Source organism: Solea solea, chromosome 18, assembly GCF_958295425.1.
Source record: "Solea solea chromosome 18, fSolSol10.1, whole genome shotgun sequence".
Lineage (NCBI taxonomy): Eukaryota > Metazoa > Chordata > Actinopteri > Pleuronectiformes > Soleidae > Solea > Solea solea.
This window is the reverse complement of record NC_081151.1, coordinates 17,112,921-17,132,962: the sequence shown is the minus strand read 5'-3', so window position 1 is coordinate 17,132,962 and position 20,042 is coordinate 17,112,921. Positions and strand designations below refer to the sequence as shown.

At 39.3% G+C, this 20,042-nt stretch overlaps 3 protein-coding genes across 8 annotated transcripts in view; 2 read left to right on the top strand and 1 right to left on the bottom strand.

The window, feature by feature from the left end:
- Positions 1-3,161, top strand: part of map4k5 (mitogen-activated protein kinase kinase kinase kinase 5) — a 34,021-nt gene extending 30,860 nt beyond the window's left edge. For all 3 annotated transcript variants that reach the window (XM_058616201.1, XM_058616202.1, XM_058616200.1), the window contains one exon: positions 2,133-3,161. In XM_058616201.1, the coding sequence (XP_058472184.1) occupies positions 2,133-2,220 (88 nt within the window). In that variant the 3' untranslated portion in view covers positions 2,221-3,161. The remainder of the gene's footprint in view (positions 1-2,132) is intronic.
- Positions 3,162-3,417: 256 nt separating this feature from the next.
- Positions 3,418-16,728, top strand: cdkl1 (cyclin dependent kinase like 1 (CDC2 related kinase)). 3 transcript variants are annotated; one of them, XM_058616206.1, is made up of 12 exons: positions 3,418-3,689; positions 3,802-3,864; positions 5,453-5,593; positions 7,004-7,230; positions 8,158-8,279; positions 12,064-12,136; positions 12,515-12,605; positions 13,292-13,492; positions 14,102-14,184; positions 14,316-14,372; positions 14,656-14,817; positions 15,872-16,728. In XM_058616206.1, exons 4-12 carry the CDS (start codon positions 7,063-7,065, stop codon positions 15,971-15,973), a joined length of 1,059 nt encoding a protein of 352 aa, XP_058472189.1. In that variant the 5' UTR covers positions 3,418-3,689; positions 3,802-3,864; positions 5,453-5,593; positions 7,004-7,062; the 3' UTR covers positions 15,974-16,728. The 3 variants fall into 3 exon arrangements, with proteins under 3 accessions (XP_058472189.1, XP_058472187.1, XP_058472188.1); XM_058616204.1 differs by having other exon boundaries at positions 6,992-7,230; XM_058616205.1 differs by lacking the exons at positions 3,418-3,689; positions 3,802-3,864 and having other exon boundaries at positions 5,432-5,593; positions 6,992-7,230.
- Positions 16,729-20,028, bottom strand: dmac2l (distal membrane arm assembly component 2 like). Of its 2 annotated transcripts, none has more exons than XM_058616208.1 (5): positions 19,902-20,028; positions 18,592-18,695; positions 18,050-18,258; positions 17,469-17,640; positions 16,729-17,367 (listed from the first exon to the last, which is right to left on the bottom strand). In XM_058616208.1, exons 2-5 carry the CDS (start codon positions 18,684-18,686, stop codon positions 17,253-17,255), a joined length of 591 nt encoding a protein of 196 aa, XP_058472191.1. In that variant the 5' UTR covers positions 18,687-18,695; positions 19,902-20,028; the 3' UTR covers positions 16,729-17,252. The 2 variants fall into 2 exon arrangements, with proteins under 2 accessions (XP_058472191.1, XP_058472190.1); XM_058616207.1 differs by having other exon boundaries at positions 18,592-18,699; positions 19,910-19,989.
- Between the last annotated feature and the right edge of the window lie 14 nt (positions 20,029-20,042).

Here is a 20,042-nt window from a genome sequence, read left to right as displayed (position 1 = left end):
AATACAAATACACACATCCAGAGATACTGTATAAAGTGGCAGTTGCATCTCCAAAGTGCCAAGTGCATATGTTCTAGATAAAGTGCTGTATATAGAAACTAATATTTTTCCTATTTTTGACAAACTGTGTTCAATAATTTATCTGATGGTTACATTTCTGTCAGTTGACTCAAACATCCATGAAACACTTCAGTTGAAGATATGATGTCATAATGTTTGTTTTTTCAGCTGCAGACTCAGCAGAATGGGATGGGATTTAACTATCTCACTCTTGTACAGCAATCTTACTGAGATATAATGCATTTTCTAACCCCTTACCCTAACTTTAACCATCACAACTAGATTCCAAACCCTAACCTTTAACCTAAATTAAACCTGACCTAAAGCCATTTCCAAACCTTACAATAAAACTAAGTCTCAACCTTCTGAAGGCCCTTTAAATTTGAGAGGACCACCCAAAATATCCTCTCAGAGATTGGTTGATTGTCCTAGCAATGTACTACACACACACACACACACACACACACACACACACACAGAACATGCTCAGAGCAGCAGCAGCAGCAGCAGTGAAGCCATCAGTCAGATGATGACTCCTGATGGTGCCTAGCCACTCCTCCTCCTCCTCCTCCTCCTCCTCCTCCATGTTTTATTCACCGCTGCCCAGGTTCTGCCAGCCTGGTTTGAGTGTCTCTCTGTGCCTCTGTAATTTCATCTCTCCTGTCACCACCACGAGACGAATGCCATCTGAAGATACATCCACTGACGTAACAGTCGAGTTGTCATCTTACTGCCGCTTAAAATTCCATTTAACAAGCTCCACTGTGTTACTGAGATGGTGTTAACACGAGTCCTGTCGTCAATGAAGTTCAATTATAGCAACAGTCACTCCAATAACTATAAAGTGCTCCAACACCACATGGCTCCATGTACTCTAGAATCTGAATTATTGTTCATATCACACCAAAAAAGCACCCTTTTTGGCCACAACATACTGAATGTCTGATTTTATTGTTAATGAGCGCTTTTGTTCTCAAGAAATGCAGAACAGTCTCTCATTGTTCCATAAATGTGATAGCAACTTCCTGTATTTACCGTCGTCATCAGAGCTGCTCCGAAAATGTAATGGGTTCATCCTTGTGTCAAACCCCGCCCTCCCACTCTCCCACACTCCCACACAAAGTTTCTTGTTGGCATGGTGTGATACTGATGATGCCATAAACTTGTTATGTTGCGATTGCGATTGCGACTGAAATGTCACCTCCTTCGACTGTCAAACAATAATAAAACGCAGCTGACTGACTGCTCACACCAAGCTGGAGGGGGAGGGGTCGCGTTACCTGGCACTACAGATGACCTGAGTGATTCCTGCACTCTGTTTTTGATGAGTCATTAAAAACAGCTCATACCTTTTGGCAAGTCGGCACCTTTAGCTGCCATAAATTTGCTATCGTACCTGTGGAGGGCGCTCCGGAGAGTTTGGACCTCCCAGACACGGAGAATCTCATCCTTGTTGTTCCGGTCTCCTCGCTGGTTGATATGAAAACATATTGTAGAAGCTGTAGCTTTAAAAAAAAAACAACCTCCACCTCCTGTGATTGCTGTTGGAGTTCACACCAGTGTGTGGATCAGAGTCCATTTCCTCGTTTACTTGTATTGTGGTGTTATTTAAGTATGTTTTGTACGCATATTCTCAAGTAATTGCCGTCAACACCACTCCTCTGTCCACTCACTCACTCAACGCAGCGTTAAAAATGGGCCACAATTCATTCAATCATCCAAACAAATCGGTAGATAGACCGAAACTGTGGGAATGCAGCAAAAAATGCTGCAAACGGAATATAGTTGTGCGAATTCTGGTGTGAACGCACCCTTACATCCATCATCCATCCACCATCTACTGCTTTATCCTCCACCGGAGGGTCACGGGCGGGTGCTGTGCCAATCTCAGCTGACATAGGGCGATAGGCGGGGTACACCCTGGATTGTTTATCATGTTATTTATGGTACATAAAGTTCTTCCAGTATGTTGGAGTTCAGCGCTGTATTTGTCTACCATTTTCATGTATCTTTGTAATCCATCTGCCTTCCGTTGTAACTCGTGTCTGTCCTTGTGTCTGGTTCTTCTGCAGGGTGGTGGTCCTGGAGAGTCGACCCACAGACAACCCCACGGCTCTGAGCAACCTCTACATTTTAGCAGGTCATGAGAACAGTTACTGATCCTCTCTGTCAGAGACTGGACAGGTCTTAGAAAAGCATGAGATGCCTCAGATTTGGGAGAGAATATTTAAAAAAAAACAAAAAAAGAAGAAAAAAATGAGAAAAACATCGGGAGTTTTGTTACTGATCATGGGATGGAGAGCCCAGTGAAAAACGGGGGCCTCTGAAGACTGGATTCATGAGTAGCCTTACACCAGCAACACACTCACCGTAGCTCCGTTCATCACAAGGGACAAGAGAAGCGATTTAAAAACTCAAATGAACATTGTAATACTGTTATTTTGCTCACCTTTCTTTTTAGTGTTACAATCTCGAGTTACAAACATGTTATCCAGAGGTTTAATGGGGAAAAAATAAGTGCCATGAAAAAAAAGAAAAGAAAAATTCACAGGAATTGGTGATTGTAATAAAAACAATGGGAGGTTTATTTTGTGTTATTGTCTGAAACACGTAATCATTGCCGGTGACAAACGTTATTAGGCTTTTTACAATTTCGTAGTTGAACTAATCGATCAGTTTATACAGAAACCCAAGAGCCATGTGGGTTATTTAAGCGATATTTATTAACTAACCTCATGTTAAGTAATAGGGTATGTTGCATTTACAGACAGTGACAGGATTAACTACCTAGTAAACGGTTTACCCGAGCAGCTTCCAGTTATTTTTACCGCTATGTAACATAGCCACATCTCTCCTGCTCCGCTGCTTTCATTGTAACAAATTGGATATACTGTACATTTCTTTACCCTCTTTTCTTTTATAGACCTTTTAATTCTCATTATTTGCACCATGTAAGCACTTTTGTACATTTTTTTTAATTTAAAATAAAAATGACAAAATGAGGGACGATGCTAGGTATTTTGTTAACATCTTTGCATTCCCTTCGCAAAATGTTTAATGTATGCTGTTTTGTAATAAAAAAAGAAACGCTGTTAACAAGATTTAACATGAAAGGATGGTTTATTTCCGTGTGTGAGCTGATGATGCAGAGAGTCGCTCTTCGCCGAGGATGATTACGATGAGTCTCTAAAGGGAGGAAGGGGAGAGACGGGTGAGTTATTAGTTTATTATTTCCCTCTTTAGTCTGTCGTTCGTGTGACTTCAGCAGCCTGTGCTAATTGGTCTCTCTGTGACAGGATGAGGTACATTTTCCTGTTTGTCGTTTACTGACACATCAACGCTGATGTAAGATACCGTCATAACAGGTTTTTAAAGGGCCTTTAAAAAATCCAACATGTTGGAGAGTTTGCTTCGTCCTAGTTTGAATTGTTTACCCATGTGGCCGTTGTTTACCTGCCTGTTTTATTTCTAAACACTAAATGTGGACACGTACAAATCAACAGAAAAACCCCACAGGAGTCTTTAACTGGAGGCGGAGTCGGTGGTTCCTGTGAGGGTTCATGTGGACGAGGGAGAGAAATGTCAAGCTCATTAAAGAGACAGAGGAAGTGTTTAGCACCGGATGTCGGGTGATTGTACCTTCAGAATAAAACTACCGCCACTTATCAGCTGATTCTTAAAAACATCCAGTAACCCTTTCTCAACATTTCTGTTTTTGTAATGTTTTGTGTGTTATTTCAGTGTAAAAACCTCTATGATGAGACTTTGGCATCGAGCTGTTGCCGAGTTCTGCATCACATCCAGGTAAATCTACACTCTCTGTTGTAGAAGAGAAAGGTAGCAACTCAAAAGATTTTAATGTCACATAAACTACTATGACATTTGTTCACATGATTACATAGCTGATCGCTGCATTCAAAGAGTTAACTACATTTTTATACACATTTAAAGTGAGATTAGTCTTAACAGGACAAGAAAGGACAGTTTACATAAATAATAAATGATAATCATGAATTTCAGCCGAGATTAAGATAATAAAGAAATAGAATATGCAGTAGTGAGCATGTATGTAGCATGCGTTAAATACTTTCAAGGCAAACATTGCACGTGAGATATTTCACCTCACAACCTGTTGATCATATTTGATTTTCGAGTTAAAATAAATTAAGACCAATCATTATTCAGCTGTTCATTTTGTGTTCTTGTCTTGAGGTCTAGGCTGTAATTATTGAAATGAATGTTAAAAATCAATAGCTTGAAGCTTTCCAAATCATTTGTATTAAGTGGAGGATATATCATACTTTAACTGGAGGAAAATAACATGTTGCGACGAGCTAATAACATCGTCCCTAATCATGTCCCGCAGCGAGAACACAAAGTGGAGAGTTCCATGGTTTGATGGGATCAGACTGAAGAACTCTTTTGTGCATCAGTCAATCCTAAAATTAAATATGGAGCTTAATCCCAGATCAAGTGTTCTGTAAACCGTGTTTGGTTTCATGTGATTGTGGAGCTTCCTTTTCTGCCTACCGTAATTGTCCTGTCTCGCCTTTGTTGTTGTGCAAATGGAACGGCGGTTCTGCAAGTCAAATTTGAGACTGTGAAGAATTATCAATCACGTAGCGTAACAGCTGATGGAAATACCTAACTTTTTTGATGATTTACTGAGCTTCATCTCCCAGACAGAGCAGTTTGTACATATTTTACTACATATATTATACTATATTTAGTCAGGGACCCACTTTTTAAAGATGACAATCTGACCCAAGAGTATCACATGACATTTCTGACTATTTTTACTGCCATTTCTGCCAGTTACAGAAATTTTAGGCTGTAACACCTCAGGTAAACAAGACATTTTCAAGAGATAAAGCAAAATTTGATTTTGTCTGTGTGTTGAATCTTGAGTCAAAAATTCAGTGCAAATTTATTTGGCAACTCAAAAAATACAAGTGACCCATATTTGGATCCAGACACAATTTTTAGGAATCCAATCCAATCCAATCCAACTTTATTTGTTAAGCACTTTAAACAAACCACACTGGACCAAAGTGCTGTACAGAATAAATAAAAGGCATAATACATAAAAGGTTCAAAATGAGATAAAACAGCTTAAAATAAATTAGAATCATAAAACACAATAAGAATTAGCAGCCATACAATAAAAAACAATAAATTCTATTCAAATTAAAATATGTAAAATAAATAAAAAAACAAACGTCTCATGAGGAATAACTGTAAATTGGAAAAAGTAAAATGTATAGACATAAACTGTCTATGAACAGGTGCTTTAATTGTTGCTTTGTATAAAATAATGAGGGCAATATTGAGAAAATAGTCTTCCTTCAGTGACGGACGTGTTTTTTGCTGGTTGTGTGTTATATTTTGAAAGGCTGAGCAGGAAGTGAGGCAGCAGCCTCTGTTTAAATGAAGGGGCTGCAGGAGGATCAGAGACAGTTGAGCTGAGATCTCGTCCACTGATCACCGAGTCTCTGCGTGGAGGGAGAAACACCTGTGGACGATTCCTCTAAAAGTAAGTAGAAACATTTAATCTGACAACAAATGGCAAGTTATTATTATTTTTTATTTTTTTATTTAAATTAATATTCACAGACATATTAAAATGCATGTTATTGAACAGCTGGTTTTTTTTAATGCTACAACTTTGCACTGTATAAAAGCTTGCAACAAGTGTAATCCTCCAGCATCAGTTATAAATGTTTATCCTGAGCTGTTTCATTTCATTTCATTTGATTATTTTTAAGAACATTTTATTCATAAAGTCCTTGTTTACTAGTGCAGGTCTTTGATTTTATTCCCCTGTGTTATTTGTTTTCGCTCCATCTGTCCTCAGAGTAATGACCTAATACACTTTGCATTGCAAATGTATTGGTTACACAATCTTACTGTAGGGAATCGGGTGTAATGTTGCCTCCAAGCAACTAAATCTATCTTTTAGAAGCAGTACAAGAGGTTAAATTAGCATTTAATCTTTAACATGCATGAGGTTATACCCAATCTTGCTTTAGGTGCAGGAATTTTTTAATATTACATATATATTATATATGATAATGATGCATTTATTCAGTGATCAATTTACACAAACAGCCACAAAAAAGGAACCAAAATCATTTGTCAGCCATTTTTTCTCCAGAACAATGATATAATAATAACTTTATTTATGTAGCACCAATAAAAACAACGTCCACAGAGTCAGTCAGTCAGTCAGTCAGTCAGTCATGTTTTTCAAAATAAAACAAAAGCGGGGATCAGGCAGGAGTCACATGAGGACAGTAAAACTAATCAGGCAGCAAAAGGAAGTGGGAGTAGAAACCAATAAAAGGTCGATTCAGTTTGAATAAATCTTCATTTGGCTCTTAAACTTCATCATGAATGCCTCTTGTCTTTCTCTTGTCTTAAGTGGCTTTTGCTATTTGTCCTGATTCCTTTTATAATTCATGATGGAACGATGCATCACTAAAAGGATTCAGTTTATGGATTTTGACAGAAAAGCCAAAGAATCTAAAAGGTTTAAAAAATAATCCAAACCAACATGTTTAAGAAATGATTTGTTCTGTCATTTTTGTGTTAAGTAATATGAAATGTACAGTGGTTAGATAACTACCGTTTTTATTTAAACTTTGTTTTTTTTTTGTTGTATTTTATTTTGTTTTATAAAGTAGTCTTGCTTGAAAGATGAGCATTAAACAGAATGTTTAATAAGTAAAGTAGAGGTGGCGTCACAAAGTCATTCAAGTCTATAAAAAAAATCGCTTTAAAGAAGTTTCTAAATCTGTAAACCTGATTCTCATTAGATCAAGTTTGACCCAGTTTTTGATTCTTATTCTCAGCTGGATGAAGCTTTAATTGGGTGAAGTTTTCCTTTAAAAACAGCAGGTGGTGAAGTTTTCTTCTCTGCGCTCCTGCTGAGAACTTGTTATAGGCTCCAGAGACGGTGACCACCTGCTGACACAAGGGCGCTCGCGAGCGTTTCTCTCGAGGATGGAGAAGTACGAGAAGATTGGGAAGATCGGCGAGGGCTCTTACGGAGTCGTCTTCAAGTGCAGGAACAAAGACACGGGACAAATCGTCGCCATCAAGAAGTTTGTGGAGTCGGAGGACGATCCCATCATCAAGAAAATCGCACTGAGGGAGATCAGGATGCTCAAGGTGAAGAAACGAACACACACACTCGCTCCAGTTGATTTGAACTCGAAATCAAGGAAAAAAATCCCAACTTTGAGAGAAAAAAAAAATGATGTTGACGAGACATGGTTTCTCAAATCAGGTTTATTTACTCAAAATTTAGATTAATGTTATAAAACAGTCAAATATGAGACATAACTTGCAAATTGTGTGCACTAGATTGCCAAATTCTGCCTTTTCAATTCAATTTACTTAATCCTCTGTTATTATCTGGATGATATAAAATTTACTTTTCATAAAGGATTTTTTTCTTCCATTCACAGTTTTTCTGTTACTTTTAATTAACACAAACAACTTAGAACAGAGTCTTAATATCAAAACAAGTATTAGATTATGCCTTGAGATTATGCCTGTGATGCAGATCTCGATTGGGAAGTTTTATTTGATGCTTTAAAGATGCAAATGCTCTGTTTTAGTACGTATTTTTGTACGTATCCGTTTAAAAGGCTTTAATCCGATGACGGGAAAGCTCTCGCAGTTTTGTATGTTTTTTTTAATGACAGGAAATTTGAATTTCTGCAAATCTTTGTTGTATTTCTTGCATTTTTAAACAATGTTTATGCAGTAAATGTAAATCTTGACTCATTTTTTTGTCATAATAATATTTGTAAAAAAAGAGAAAACCTGCTACAGTTGTTGTTTTAATTAGTCATGCGGTGGGTGGGAGTGTTACTGGCCTGCTGGACTCCAGGAGCTCATAAATAGGGCAGGATGGGGACGGGTTGTCAGGGGCAACAGCATGTTTATTGCCATCTGTTAACAGTTTAGTGTGTTTGATAAGAATAAACCAGCGATTTATTCTTTTCTCTAAACCGCAGACCGTCCTCAAACCGTTAAACTGGTTTTGTGTGCGTTTCACACTGAGATCTAATGTTTTTTTTCTGTGTGCAGCAACTTAAACATGCAAACCTGGTTAACCTGATCGAGGTTTTTCGGCGCAAGCGGAAGCTCCACCTGGTGTTCGAGTACTGCGATCACACGGTCCTCAACGAACTGGACCGACATCCCAGAGGGTGAGTCACTGACTCTGTTCACCTTCACTGAATTACTTCGTTTTTCACAGCAGTCACAGTAGGAGAAAGTACAGGTGTCAATTATCAAATTAATGAAGGCCGAGTTCCATTTAGCTTCCACAGTTTCCGTGTCACACTCTCCTGACTACTTGAACTAAACAGAGCCATTGATGGTGTGATCAGTCCCACCTGTGCTTTTCCTGCTAAACCACGTCAAAACGTCTGCTGTGAAAAAGGCCTATTCATCCATTCAGATTCTGAAAACTTTATTGACCACACCAAACAGAGGCACAAACAATAACAAAAATCACCAAAAGTTGCACATTGAAGCTTTAAGTTGCACAGTTTACATTAAGTCTGGTTGAACACTTCTGTATTCAGCTCATTTGACTGCTGTTAAACATTTAAAACAACACTACGATACCTTTTTTTTATAAGTTTAAAAAGTGGCAACACAGCAACACTTGCTGCCTGAAAACTGCTACAAACCAACTCCATGATAAGCAGTAAAAAAAAGTCAAATAAACCCCGTCATAATTAAACATACATGTGTGCATATCAGGTATAATTAAAGATCCATTTACCCTCATCTGGGGCCATATGAAAGCTGTCCAAGGGCCACAATTGGCCTGCGGGCCTGACTTTGGTCATCCCTAATTTAGAGTGGTCATCAACTGGCAAATGTTTTTTTTTTTTTTTTTAATTGTTTGCTTTTCTTCACAAAAACGACAATATCATGCAGAATCCAGAGCTTTTATTCTGAAAGAAAAATGATCCGTTTTAAGACACGAGTAACAGTCTGTGGCAAGTTACGTTTTCATCTATTAAATTTGCCATTTTTGTACAATACATTACAAACATTGATTTAGATAAGAAGAAAAAGGTTAGTAGAAAAAAAAATAGCTTTTGCCTGATGAAAATATTATGCTTTGACCTGGTATTTAGGGATGGGAATCAGTATCGCTCAGTATCACTGGAACAAATATCGGACAGATAAAAATATAAAATCCAATACAATCCAAAAAGCCTATACACTATATTGCATGCTTCACTATGCACACACTGTAAAAATGCAAATACAATGTTATATAATATGTATATAATATGCCAAAAATGCACAAAATAACTGAAAACTAAAAGACACATCATGAAACATGGGAATTCAAAAAACACAACAGAAGCAGAAAACTAAACATAGTTGATAAAACAAAAACACATTGATGTCAATGTTGTAAAATCTCATTTAAACACGCCTCGCTGCAGAAAAAGCTGCAGTGATGTCGTCAAAAGAAAACATCAGGTCTCTGAATGACATAAAATGAAGACACACAGCCGAGTGTTCTCCTCACACATTCACTCTGTTGCACTGAAATACTGACAGCATAAATCTGAGTTCGGCTGCTTTCCATTAAACAAAGTGCTGTGTACTTTCTATTAATTCTGCATTACATATATACCACACTGTACACTGCGCTTTGTCCGCCTCTGATGGGCACAGCGCTGGTCTCCGGGACAGCTGACCTGCTCACTGTGGAATGTTTACAGTGATGCTCTCCCAGAATGCTTTGCTGTTCGAGGAGCTTTCTGGGTCTCCTTTTGGCTGGGCCACATTTTATATGGAGTGTTTTGGCTGTCTGTGTCTGCTGCTCTGGTCTTGGCCTGTAGCCCCCGACGACACAGACGGTTCAAAAGAAGAGACAACAAAGTGGGGGAGAAAGGGGGCGGAGATTGTTATTAATTGCCAGTCACAAGGCTCGATTTAACCATTTCCCTGGCAACGCTGATAGATGATGGTCAGCGGAGGCAACAAAGCCTCAGTGTTGAGCATCAGGGTTTACAATGGAAGCGGCAGGACTGTTTACAACCGACTGAGGGACGAGGAGAGTGTGAAAATGGACAGGAGAATTATTTAAGAGCAAAGTTATGCAACATCCATGCTTATTTTTATAAATTCATCTTTTCCATTCTACTGTAAAAGTACTGGCTAGTTATTTGTTATTAAAGCACACAATAACAGTTCTCCAAGTCTTTCAGCTCAAAAAAAATAATAATAATCATACATTTTATTTATATCGTGCTTTTCATAAACTAAAAGTCTCTTTTACAACCATTACACATTAAAAGCAATCTAGCAAAGGTGAGTTTTGATGAGTGATTTGAATGAGATGAATAAACGTATCGCGGAATCAGAGCAGCCATGGTCATTCTGTTATTTTGACATCACAGAATAACCATGTCAGTATCATGGTACTGTGGGCCTGTTACCTTATGATAACTGCTAGTGTTATCAACAAGAAAACAAGGCTCTTTTTCTCAGGATAACAAAACGTGTTTCCTCATTCGTCTGCGTAGTTTCTGCCTGTGTTGCATCTTGACTGAAGTACAGCCTGATGACGTGATCAGCAGGTTTTTTTGTTTTCTGCTAAACACAACAGGTACAGTCTCAACAAGGAAGCAGGCACACAAGTGTGAAACTATATAAAGTCGAGGCTGCTAAAATGACAGGCAATGACATGTAATGAGGCTTTGACAACAAAAACTATTTCAACTCCTCACTTTTACTTTTAAAACTTCAGAAAATGTCATACTTAAAGGAATACTTCACCGATTTGCATTAAGCTTTGTATTACTAGTATAGGAGTAGTATTTTTGAAATATTCTGCATTTTTTTTGTTACATGCCCACCAGTGACACTTGGTCCTAGCCTTGGTCCGAGGCTTGAAACTGCAACGCTAATTCGGCACTTTTTAGACCCACTCGTGGGGGGACGGGACCTCATTCTCAGAATGTAAACAGTGTCCGCCATCTTTGCTAACAGTTACACTAACAGGACCAAGTGTCACTGGTGGGCACGTAGGGGGACAGGACCTCATTCCCAGAATGTAAACAGTGTCCGCCATCTTTGCTAACAGTTACGCTAACACTCGTAGGGGGACGGGACCTAATTCCCAGAATGTAAACAATGTCCGCTATCTTTGCTAACAGTTACGCTAACAGGACCAAGTGTCACTGGTGGGCACGTAGGGGGACAGGACCTCATTCCCAGAATGTAAACAGTGTCCGCCATCTTTGCTAACAGTTACGCTAACACTCGTAGGGGGACGGGACCTAATTCCCAGAATGTAAACAATGTCCGCCATCTTGCTAACAGTTACGCTAACAGGACCAAGTGTCACTGGTGGGCACATAACAAAGAAAAGAATAAAGATATTTCTCAACTCAGTTTGGGTCCTGTTAGCATAACTGTTAGCAAAGATGGCGGACAATGTTTACATTCTGGGAATGAGGTCCCGTCCCCCCTACGAGTGTGTCTAAAAAGTTTTTCAAAAATACTAACCCTATTCTAGTATTACAAAGCTAAATGCAAATTGGTGAAGTATTCCTTTAAATGCTTTTCCTCTACCAGTCATTTTCTAGTACAATATGTGTACTTTTACTCAAGTATCACGTTCAGACTGTTTAAATCTACTTAGTATTGGATCTAATTTTGAAAGTGGTCTGTATGTGAACCTTTTCAGAGCTCAGTAATGAACCTGATGATTATCTGTCGATGGGTTTGAGTGGTCAGTTTTTCCAGCCTAACATGCACATGAGACATCTACTGCACCTCTTCCTGTCCTGGGAGAGGAATCCCTCCTCTGTGGCTCCTCATGAGGTTTCTCCCGTTTTATCTCCGTTTTTGTGGCGTTTTTCATGGACGGAGTCACTTGCTGCAAATTGTGTTTGCGATGCTGGGCTGTGTAAATAAAATTGACTTGACTGGATTTGTGTTTTTGTCTTGCAGAGTTCCAGAACACCTTGTAAAGAGTATAACCTGGCAGACGTTGCAGGCTGTGAACTTCTGTCACAAACAGAATGTAAGTGACTGTCTCTTTCTCTGCTCACTGCTGTGTGTTTTTACAATCCTCAGCGTGTTTTTGGAATTCCTCTGGTCTCCTCCCTCCTCCAGCTTCAATGCCTCCTGCTTTATGGCTCTTCTTCTTTCTCTTTTTTTTTTTTTTTTTTTTAAAAGAGGAGGATTCTTTCCCCTTGGCTGACCGCTAGTTAATGTATCACCTAGACACAACAAACAACCCCTCATTTAACAGGCGATGGCAAGAAAAAACAGAAAACACCCCCACTCTTCTACTTTTACTGTTCCTCACACAGGCCCTTTGTCCTCAGCTGTACAAAGCGTTTTCAAGTTCACACCGAGCTTGTAACTTGAGATTTTTCTTTTCCGTCCCTTCCCGCAGTGCATCCACCGAGACGTCAAGCCAGAGAATATTCTCATCACCAAACACCAAGTCATCAAACTCTGTGACTTTGGCTTTGCCAGGATTCTCAGTAAGTCTTTAACAGTGCCACCTGGTGGACACAGCTGTACCTAACGTTACCAATGAGGGGGAGGGAAAAAAAAGTATAAGTGCTGATCATGTGCTCATCATGTTGTTTACAGGTTTTTTAACTTTATATTTTTTATAGTTTGTAGTATTTGCATTGAATTCTAAGGCTCCAGTGTGCAGTCACACCAAATTTTACTGAAGGAAAAATACTTAAATACTTGTAGTTTTCTTAATTGTACGTTTATATGATTATGAAATAGATCGTTTAATAAGGAAAGGTCATGCTTTAGATGAGTTTAAATGTTTGACTTTGATTATTTAAATTCTTATAAGACACCAAAAGTACATGTATCTTTATTTATATATAGTTTATGCATTTGTTTTACTGGGTTTATTGAATCAGGAACACATTAATCAACAGAAAGCGTCAACGTCAATATTCTGGATTAAGGGCAATTGCGAAATTACATCCATAGTCCTAGTGGACACAACATTATTATAAGAGAAAAGCAGTTAAATATACAGTTAAAATATATTATATACTATAAAACAGATTAAGTTTACAAAGGGATTTATCGTGAGGGTTTTTATAATTGTGACGTGTTTATAAACCTTCAGTGTAGAAGACACACAGACACAGTCGATCCCTCATGTCACGTGTCCCTGTGTTTTTGTGTTTGCCATCAGCTGGTCCATGTGACTACTACACGGACTACGTGGCCACTCGTTGGTATCGAGCCCCGGAGCTGCTGGTGGGAGACACTCAGTACGGTCCTCCAGTGGACGTGTGGGCCATCGGCTGTGTGTTTGCTGAGCTGATGTCAGGGATTCCTCTGTGGCCTGGAAAATCTGACATGGACCAACTGTACCTGATCAGGAAGACTCTGGGTGAGAAGATGCTGCTGCCATAGAGTGGAAGTAGACACTCTAGATTGCATGTTCTTATAGCGCTTTATGTTTCCCCCTGTTTTAGAGGTCCAGTGTGTACAATTTCGGCAGAAACCAGCTCACATAGAGTTACGGTTACTTTGTACATCACACGTCTCTCTATGGCATCACATTTATGTCAAGCAGTTCAGACAGCTGCGAGTGAGGAAAACCCAAGCTGTGCTTCTGCTTGATGTACAGTTTGGGGGTGAAGACCAAGGAGGGTGCTAGCCATTTGTAATGTTCATAAAATGGCTCTGACTCCAAATAAACAATTAGAAATATGAGAACTCATATTGAAGCATATATTTAATGTTAGTTTTATTAAAGTAAAATTGCATATTGTTACTGTAATGAGTCCAAAAAGACAAATATGGCATATTATAGGAGGTATATAAGGTAGAGTAAAACTTTATGTCCCATAAGGGAAATTTCCTTTATAGCTGTTGTCAATAAAATAATACAAGTCAATACAATCAACAAACCGATATTTGTATTATTATTATTGTTCTCTCCTGTTGCTTTTGTAAACTGTTCTCTTGTTTTGTTTTGTTTTTTTTTCCTCTGCAGGAGATCTGACTCCTCGACATCAGCAGGTTTTCAGCAACAACCAGTTCTTCAGTGGAGTTTCCATCCCAGAGCCACAAGAGATGGTGAGACGCACACACACACACACACACACACACACACACACACACACCATCCACCTTCATCACACGAGTAAATTGAAAGTGTACTAAGAACAGTGACATCAATCATATTAAGTTCTTTTCTTTTCCTGCAGGAAACTCTGGAGCAGAAATATCCAAACCTCTCACATCAAGCTCTGAGTCTCATGAAGGTAAAGATCTGTCGATCAGCTGAAGAACAAACATTATTTTAGTTTAATTTACATTTAATAGTAACTGAGTGTAATGACAATAAAGATATTTCATCTTCATTGTCTTAATAGTAATCATGGTTTGAAGTTATGTGAGTCAGAGAAAGTAACACATATTTATAATCTATATGAAAAGTGTTGTGTTGACATAATAATCAGAGTAAATAATCTCATGAGGCGAATATGTCCCTGACCCTGTCTATCTGTCGTCTCTCTCTGTACATTTGTCTGTCTGTTTGTTCAGGGTTGTCTGAGGATGGACCCGTCTGAGCGGCTCACCTGCGGTCAGCTCCTCCTGCATCCGTACTTTGACAGCCTGCGAGAAAAACACGAGGGCACTTCCCGCGAGCAGGATCGCTCCGGCAACAAGAGGACGCGCCATCCTCGCAAACAACTTCCTCCTGGGGTAAGAAAACTGATGTAACAACACTGATGTGTTGCTTTATTGAGAACTGAGGTCAGTCTTTTTAATCTGAAAACAAAATGGCCCACCTACATAACCCTCCCTACCTCTCTAACCCTATCTACATACCTACCTACCTACTTAACCCTACCCACCTACATAATCTTACCTACCTAACCCTACCTACCTAGCAACTTAACTTTACCCACCTAAACCTACCTACTTACCCACCTCCCTAACCCTGTCTATACACCTACCTACCCACTTAACCTTACCTAACTACTTACCCTACCTCCCTAACCCTATCTACATACCTACCTACTTAACCCTACCCACCTACATAATCTTACCTACTTAACCCTACCCACCTACATAATCTTACCTACCTAACCCTACCTACCTACCAACTTAACCTTACCCACCTTAACCTACCTACTTACCCACCTCCCTAACCCTGTCTATACACCTACCTACCCACTTAACCTTACCTAACTACTTACCCTACCTCCCTAACCCTATCTACATACCTACCTACTTAACCCTACCCACCTACATAATCTTACCTACTTAACCCTACCCACCTACATAATCTTACCTACCTAACCCTACCTACCTACCAATTTAACCTTACCCACCTTAACCTACCTACTTACCCACCTCCCTAACCCTGTCTATACACCTACCTACCCACTTAACCTTACCTAACTACTTACCCTACCTCCCTAACCTTATCTACATACCTACCTACTTAACCCTACCCACCTACATAATCTTACCTACCTAACCCTACCTACCTACCGACTTAACCTAAAACTACCTACTTACCCACCTCCCTAACCCCGTCTATACACCTACCTATCTACTTAACCTTACCCACCTAACACAACTTACTCCCCTAACCCTACCTACCTACCTATTATTGATTGTCGTCAGAATATGGAGCTATTTGACACGCATTTTAAAGAATAATACTTCACTGACAGCAGCTTTAAACTCATTTTTATTGAGGTTAAGATTCACTGTCTGTGAAATGTTAAATTTTTATTTTTCCCTCCAGTATTTGCCTCAGCTGACCGGCAGCAGCATCTTCCCATCTCTGGACAATAAGAAATACTACAACAACCTGCGCAGGTTCAACTATCATTTACCAAACATCTAAAACAATCCCAGTGTGTTTTGAATTCTAATCCAAACACCACCAACCACCTGCGTTTCCTTAAAAACTCTGGTGATGCCTTCCAGCATTCAAGAGGATTCCATCACTTTGTTGTTTTTTTTTTTTTAAATATGTGTTTTCCACATGAAGTGTGTCTTCTATGTCACATCTATGCACTATTTTCAGCACGTTGTGACTCGGACGTGTTGATTCAAGCTCATTTGTTTGCATTTTGTGTCGCTGTGCAAAGACAAGGAGCAATGTGTTGCTCTGCTCGTAGCCGCTGAGTAGACTGAAGGTAAAATGACGACGGACTGCCTTGCCTGGTTTTGCCAAATGTATTTTTTTATAACGATGGACCATGTTGAGAGTGACATGTCTTAGTAGTCGAGTTTTATGTCGTCTTTTGTCTTGAATATGACTCTGACTTTTATTTTTTGTCACGTATAATGACTAATGAGCATTTCTGGAAATATTTATTGACATCAGGAGTGAATACAACTCACTTTAACTAGCATTTAGCGTTAGCAACCCCACATTGTACTCTTTGTCTCTGGTGCTAATGATGTTTTCAGCCATCTGTCTGAATATTGTACAAATGCCAAATTGATCTAAAGAGAAATGATATGAAAGACTTAAATCTTTAAAATCCTCAACATTTCCAAATGTTTTTTCTCTCTCTCTTTCTCTGGAGCCATTTATTGGTTTTAATACATTGAATGTTGAGAATATAATAAAGGAAGGGAAAGTCAATTCCATCAGGGGAAACAAAGTGCTTTACTTTTTTAATTTACAATTGTTTATACAAGCATAGAAATAAACCTTAAATATTTCCCATTAACTCAATACGATCTCCTAAAGACTTAAAGCTGCTGTTTGCAAGTTTCTCAGTGTAGAAGTGTTTGCATCTCATGTCGCTTGGTGACATTCTAACACTGCACACAGGAAGTGATTCATTTTAGGTCAAGACAGACGTGGCAACAGCAACATGGTGCTAACACTTTGGAGTTGGACTGAGAACAAATAAATAATAATGTTGTTTCTGTTCAAAGACTAAACAGAGGCAGAAGAATCACATCAACAAAAATAACCAAAAGTTACACACTGCAGCTTTACATATAATAAATGCCACACATGTAATAAACATTTGATCGTGCGTACATTTAACTTGACAATCAAAGCCCTGCATATTCCAGTCTTTCCTCCCACAGGTTTGGGTCTTTTACTTTGAAAAACCTTTAAAACGGCGCCAAAATAACATGCTCTCAAAAACAGGAAGTTGTCAATCCAGGTCCATCACAATATCCAGATGCGGAAGTGCTGTCTGTAATCTGTTAGCCGTCGCCTGTTGGTCCTTGATTCCCGGCAGATCACTGACAAACAGATGCTCCAGATTCCTGTGTGGAATTAATATTTCATCCGTACACAAATGAATGACTTTTTTCTTTTAATCCATACAAGTAAAAAGACACAGATTGACAGAAACAATAACACTCACCTGAGTTTGTGCAAAGCGATAATGCCCCTATCTGTCACATTTCCACATGACACCACCTCCACCGTGTTCAAACTCTCCTGCAGACTCTCGATGGAGCTCAGCCTCTCCAGGCAGGTGTCTTCAATGTAGATGCACTTGTTGAACTTGATTTCCTCCAAGTGTTTCAAACCATCTAGGACGATTTAAACAAAAAAGGTCAGACACGGTGAACCATCTATGTCTGCTTGGTGTAAAACATCCCGGTCACTTGCGTCACTTTTTGGACAATCGGACTCGGAGATGCACTTTCACCCTCATCTTTCCTTTCGTGTTTACACAGGGTTATCACGTTCAGGTCGACGGCTGAGGTCAAGCTCATGTTAACACGGTTCATGCAAAATTTACTGATTCTGAACATGGCTTTAATATTTAATTTGAACAGGCTTTTCATCAGCGTCTTGTTCGCCGGTTGACCCGACGCTCGACTTGTGTTGACAACCATTGGATGACATTCATTGTCTTCAGGGGATGAATTCAAATGAGTGGACATTAGGCGTTAGGAGAAGGACATACAGTAATATTCTACACACTGTAACACTGACCCAGGTGATCAAACCCTCTGTACATGATGCAGGATTCAGTGGCGTCAATCGCCTGGATCTTGTATCGGCCTAGAGGCCCGGTTGGAAGCAGGTTGTAGTCATGCTGAAAGCGATCCAAACCTTGGAACCGCACTTTGGCTCCACATCTCAGCAGCCACTCTGCCGCAGCTCGGTCTGGACCGACGGCTTTGATCCTCTCATAGTCCACCCTGAGTGAAGATCAACAAATATTCAGAGTACAGTACACACTGATGATACACTCAAGAAGAGAGGAGTGAACAAAACCTAAATTTTGCATAGCAACAAGCTAAACAGGCCAGCTGTTTTATCACCAAACACCATTTTTAGGGCACTAAAGCTCTGCTTTTATTTTCCGTCCTTCTCCACTTATGATTGCATTTTTGTCTGCTTCAGCATGCACGTAAATTCAAAAAAGGGAGGGCTGGTTGCATTGGATTCCACAATATTACACAGGTATACCTAATAATGCCCACTGAGTGCATGAGTCTGCAGTGTTTCAGATCTATCGGTTGAATAGTTACTTGTTGAAAACTGCGTTGAGCCAACCCCAGAGGTTTCTGCGGCCCCAGTCCCGTGGACTCACTGCATTCTGTACTGCCTTCAATAAAAGCTTCATGTTTCTGCGCTGCAATATGAATCACACAAAAGGTGGCTATTATTTTCTTTATTAACAACAACAACAACAATAATAAATGTACGAGAATGTTCCAATAAGTGCACAGTTTATCCTTTATTTATTTCTTTCTTTCTTGATGCCTCCTGCTCCACAAACCAAATCGTGAAGCTAATTCTTCAAAGGATCGGAGCCTCAAATCAATGGAATTTAACCAGCCTTTGAGCTGTGCAATCCATTCATTTCCAATGGGAAATACTTTGCAGGGTTTTTTTCCTTCTTTTTCATCTAATAATCATTTCTGGCAGGTAGTTCTACCTTTGCAATGTTCTTCAGCTGCTCCAAATGCTTAGAAAAGCCATAGCAGAGCCTTCTGTTTCCAACCACGAGATTTGATGTGCTCTTTGCTGGCATTTTAACAAAGCTTGATGGAAATTATTATTAGAATTAGATTAGATTTATAAAAAACAAAACAAAAATAGTATTATACTATTAGGGCTGCAACTAACGATTATTTTATAATCACTTAATCTCTATTACATTAATCGAGTACTTGTTTGGTCCTTAAAATGTTGGAAAAACTGTGTTTCCCAAACATGGACATGATGATGTTCTTGAACGTCTTGTTTTGTCCACAAACCGAAAATGATTTCTTTGTTGGAGCAAAGAAACCATAAAATATTCACAAAAGCTGAAAAATCAGACAACTTGTTTTAATTATTGAGGAAAAAAAACAAAACAATAAACGGATTAATCGATTCACAAAATATTTGACGATTAAACTCTAATTATTATGATTTAACAACAGTCAAAATTCCTCAGCTCAATTCCGATCACATACCCTGGTATATACAATAGAATAGTACCACCAGAGGAAGCTTGCGTACCACTGGTGGTACACGTACCGCAGTTTAATAACTATGGCTCTCTAATCGGGTTTTATGAAGAAGAGAAGAAGAAAAGAACTTGGAACTGTAATTAAGAACTTCGAACTGTGGGGGCAGCATTACAGCTCTCGGTGTACTGCCTGCCGAAAATGATTATTAGAAGAGAAGAAATATCAAGAGCTTTGAACAGAAAAGCTTTGAACTGCGGCGAGAAATTTACAACTGCCGTAAATTGTTATTAGAAGAGGAAAAACTACGACATACGATGACAGGCGAAAAAACACCAGTTGAACAAAGTGCGTCACAGTGGAGAAACGTTAAACAGCCTCACCTGTCCTCCGAACAACACTGTTTACCAACGAGAGGCGGCCATTGCTGCCTTTGACTTTGACCACGTGACGCATAAGAGTACAGCCTTCCCATTGGCTGTACGTGCTCCCCACGTGAGGGCGTTGGGGGTGGGCGTGACTCG

Coding starts and splice junctions, on each gene's coding strand:
- dmac2l (XM_058616207.1), bottom strand. CDS start 19,974: ATGCGTCACGTGGTCAAAGTCAAAGGCAGCAATGGCCGCCTCTCGTTG. Junction 18,700..19,909: donor TTGGTAAACAGTGTTGTTCG/GAGGACAGGTGA, acceptor GTGATTCATATT/GCAGCGCAGAAACATGAAGC. Junction 17,641..18,049: donor CAGAGGGTTTGATCACCTGG/GTCAGTGTTACA, acceptor AAATCGTCCTAG/ATGGTTTGAAACACTTGGAG.
- cdkl1 (XM_058616206.1), top strand. CDS start 7,063: ATGGAGAAGTACGAGAAGATTGGGAAGATCGGCGAGGGCTCTTACGGA. Junction 8,280..12,063: donor CTGGACCGACATCCCAGAGG/GTGAGTCACTGA, acceptor TTTGTCTTGCAG/AGTTCCAGAACACCTTGTAA. Junction 13,493..14,101: donor CCTGATCAGGAAGACTCTGG/GTGAGAAGATGC, acceptor TTTCCTCTGCAG/GAGATCTGACTCCTCGACAT.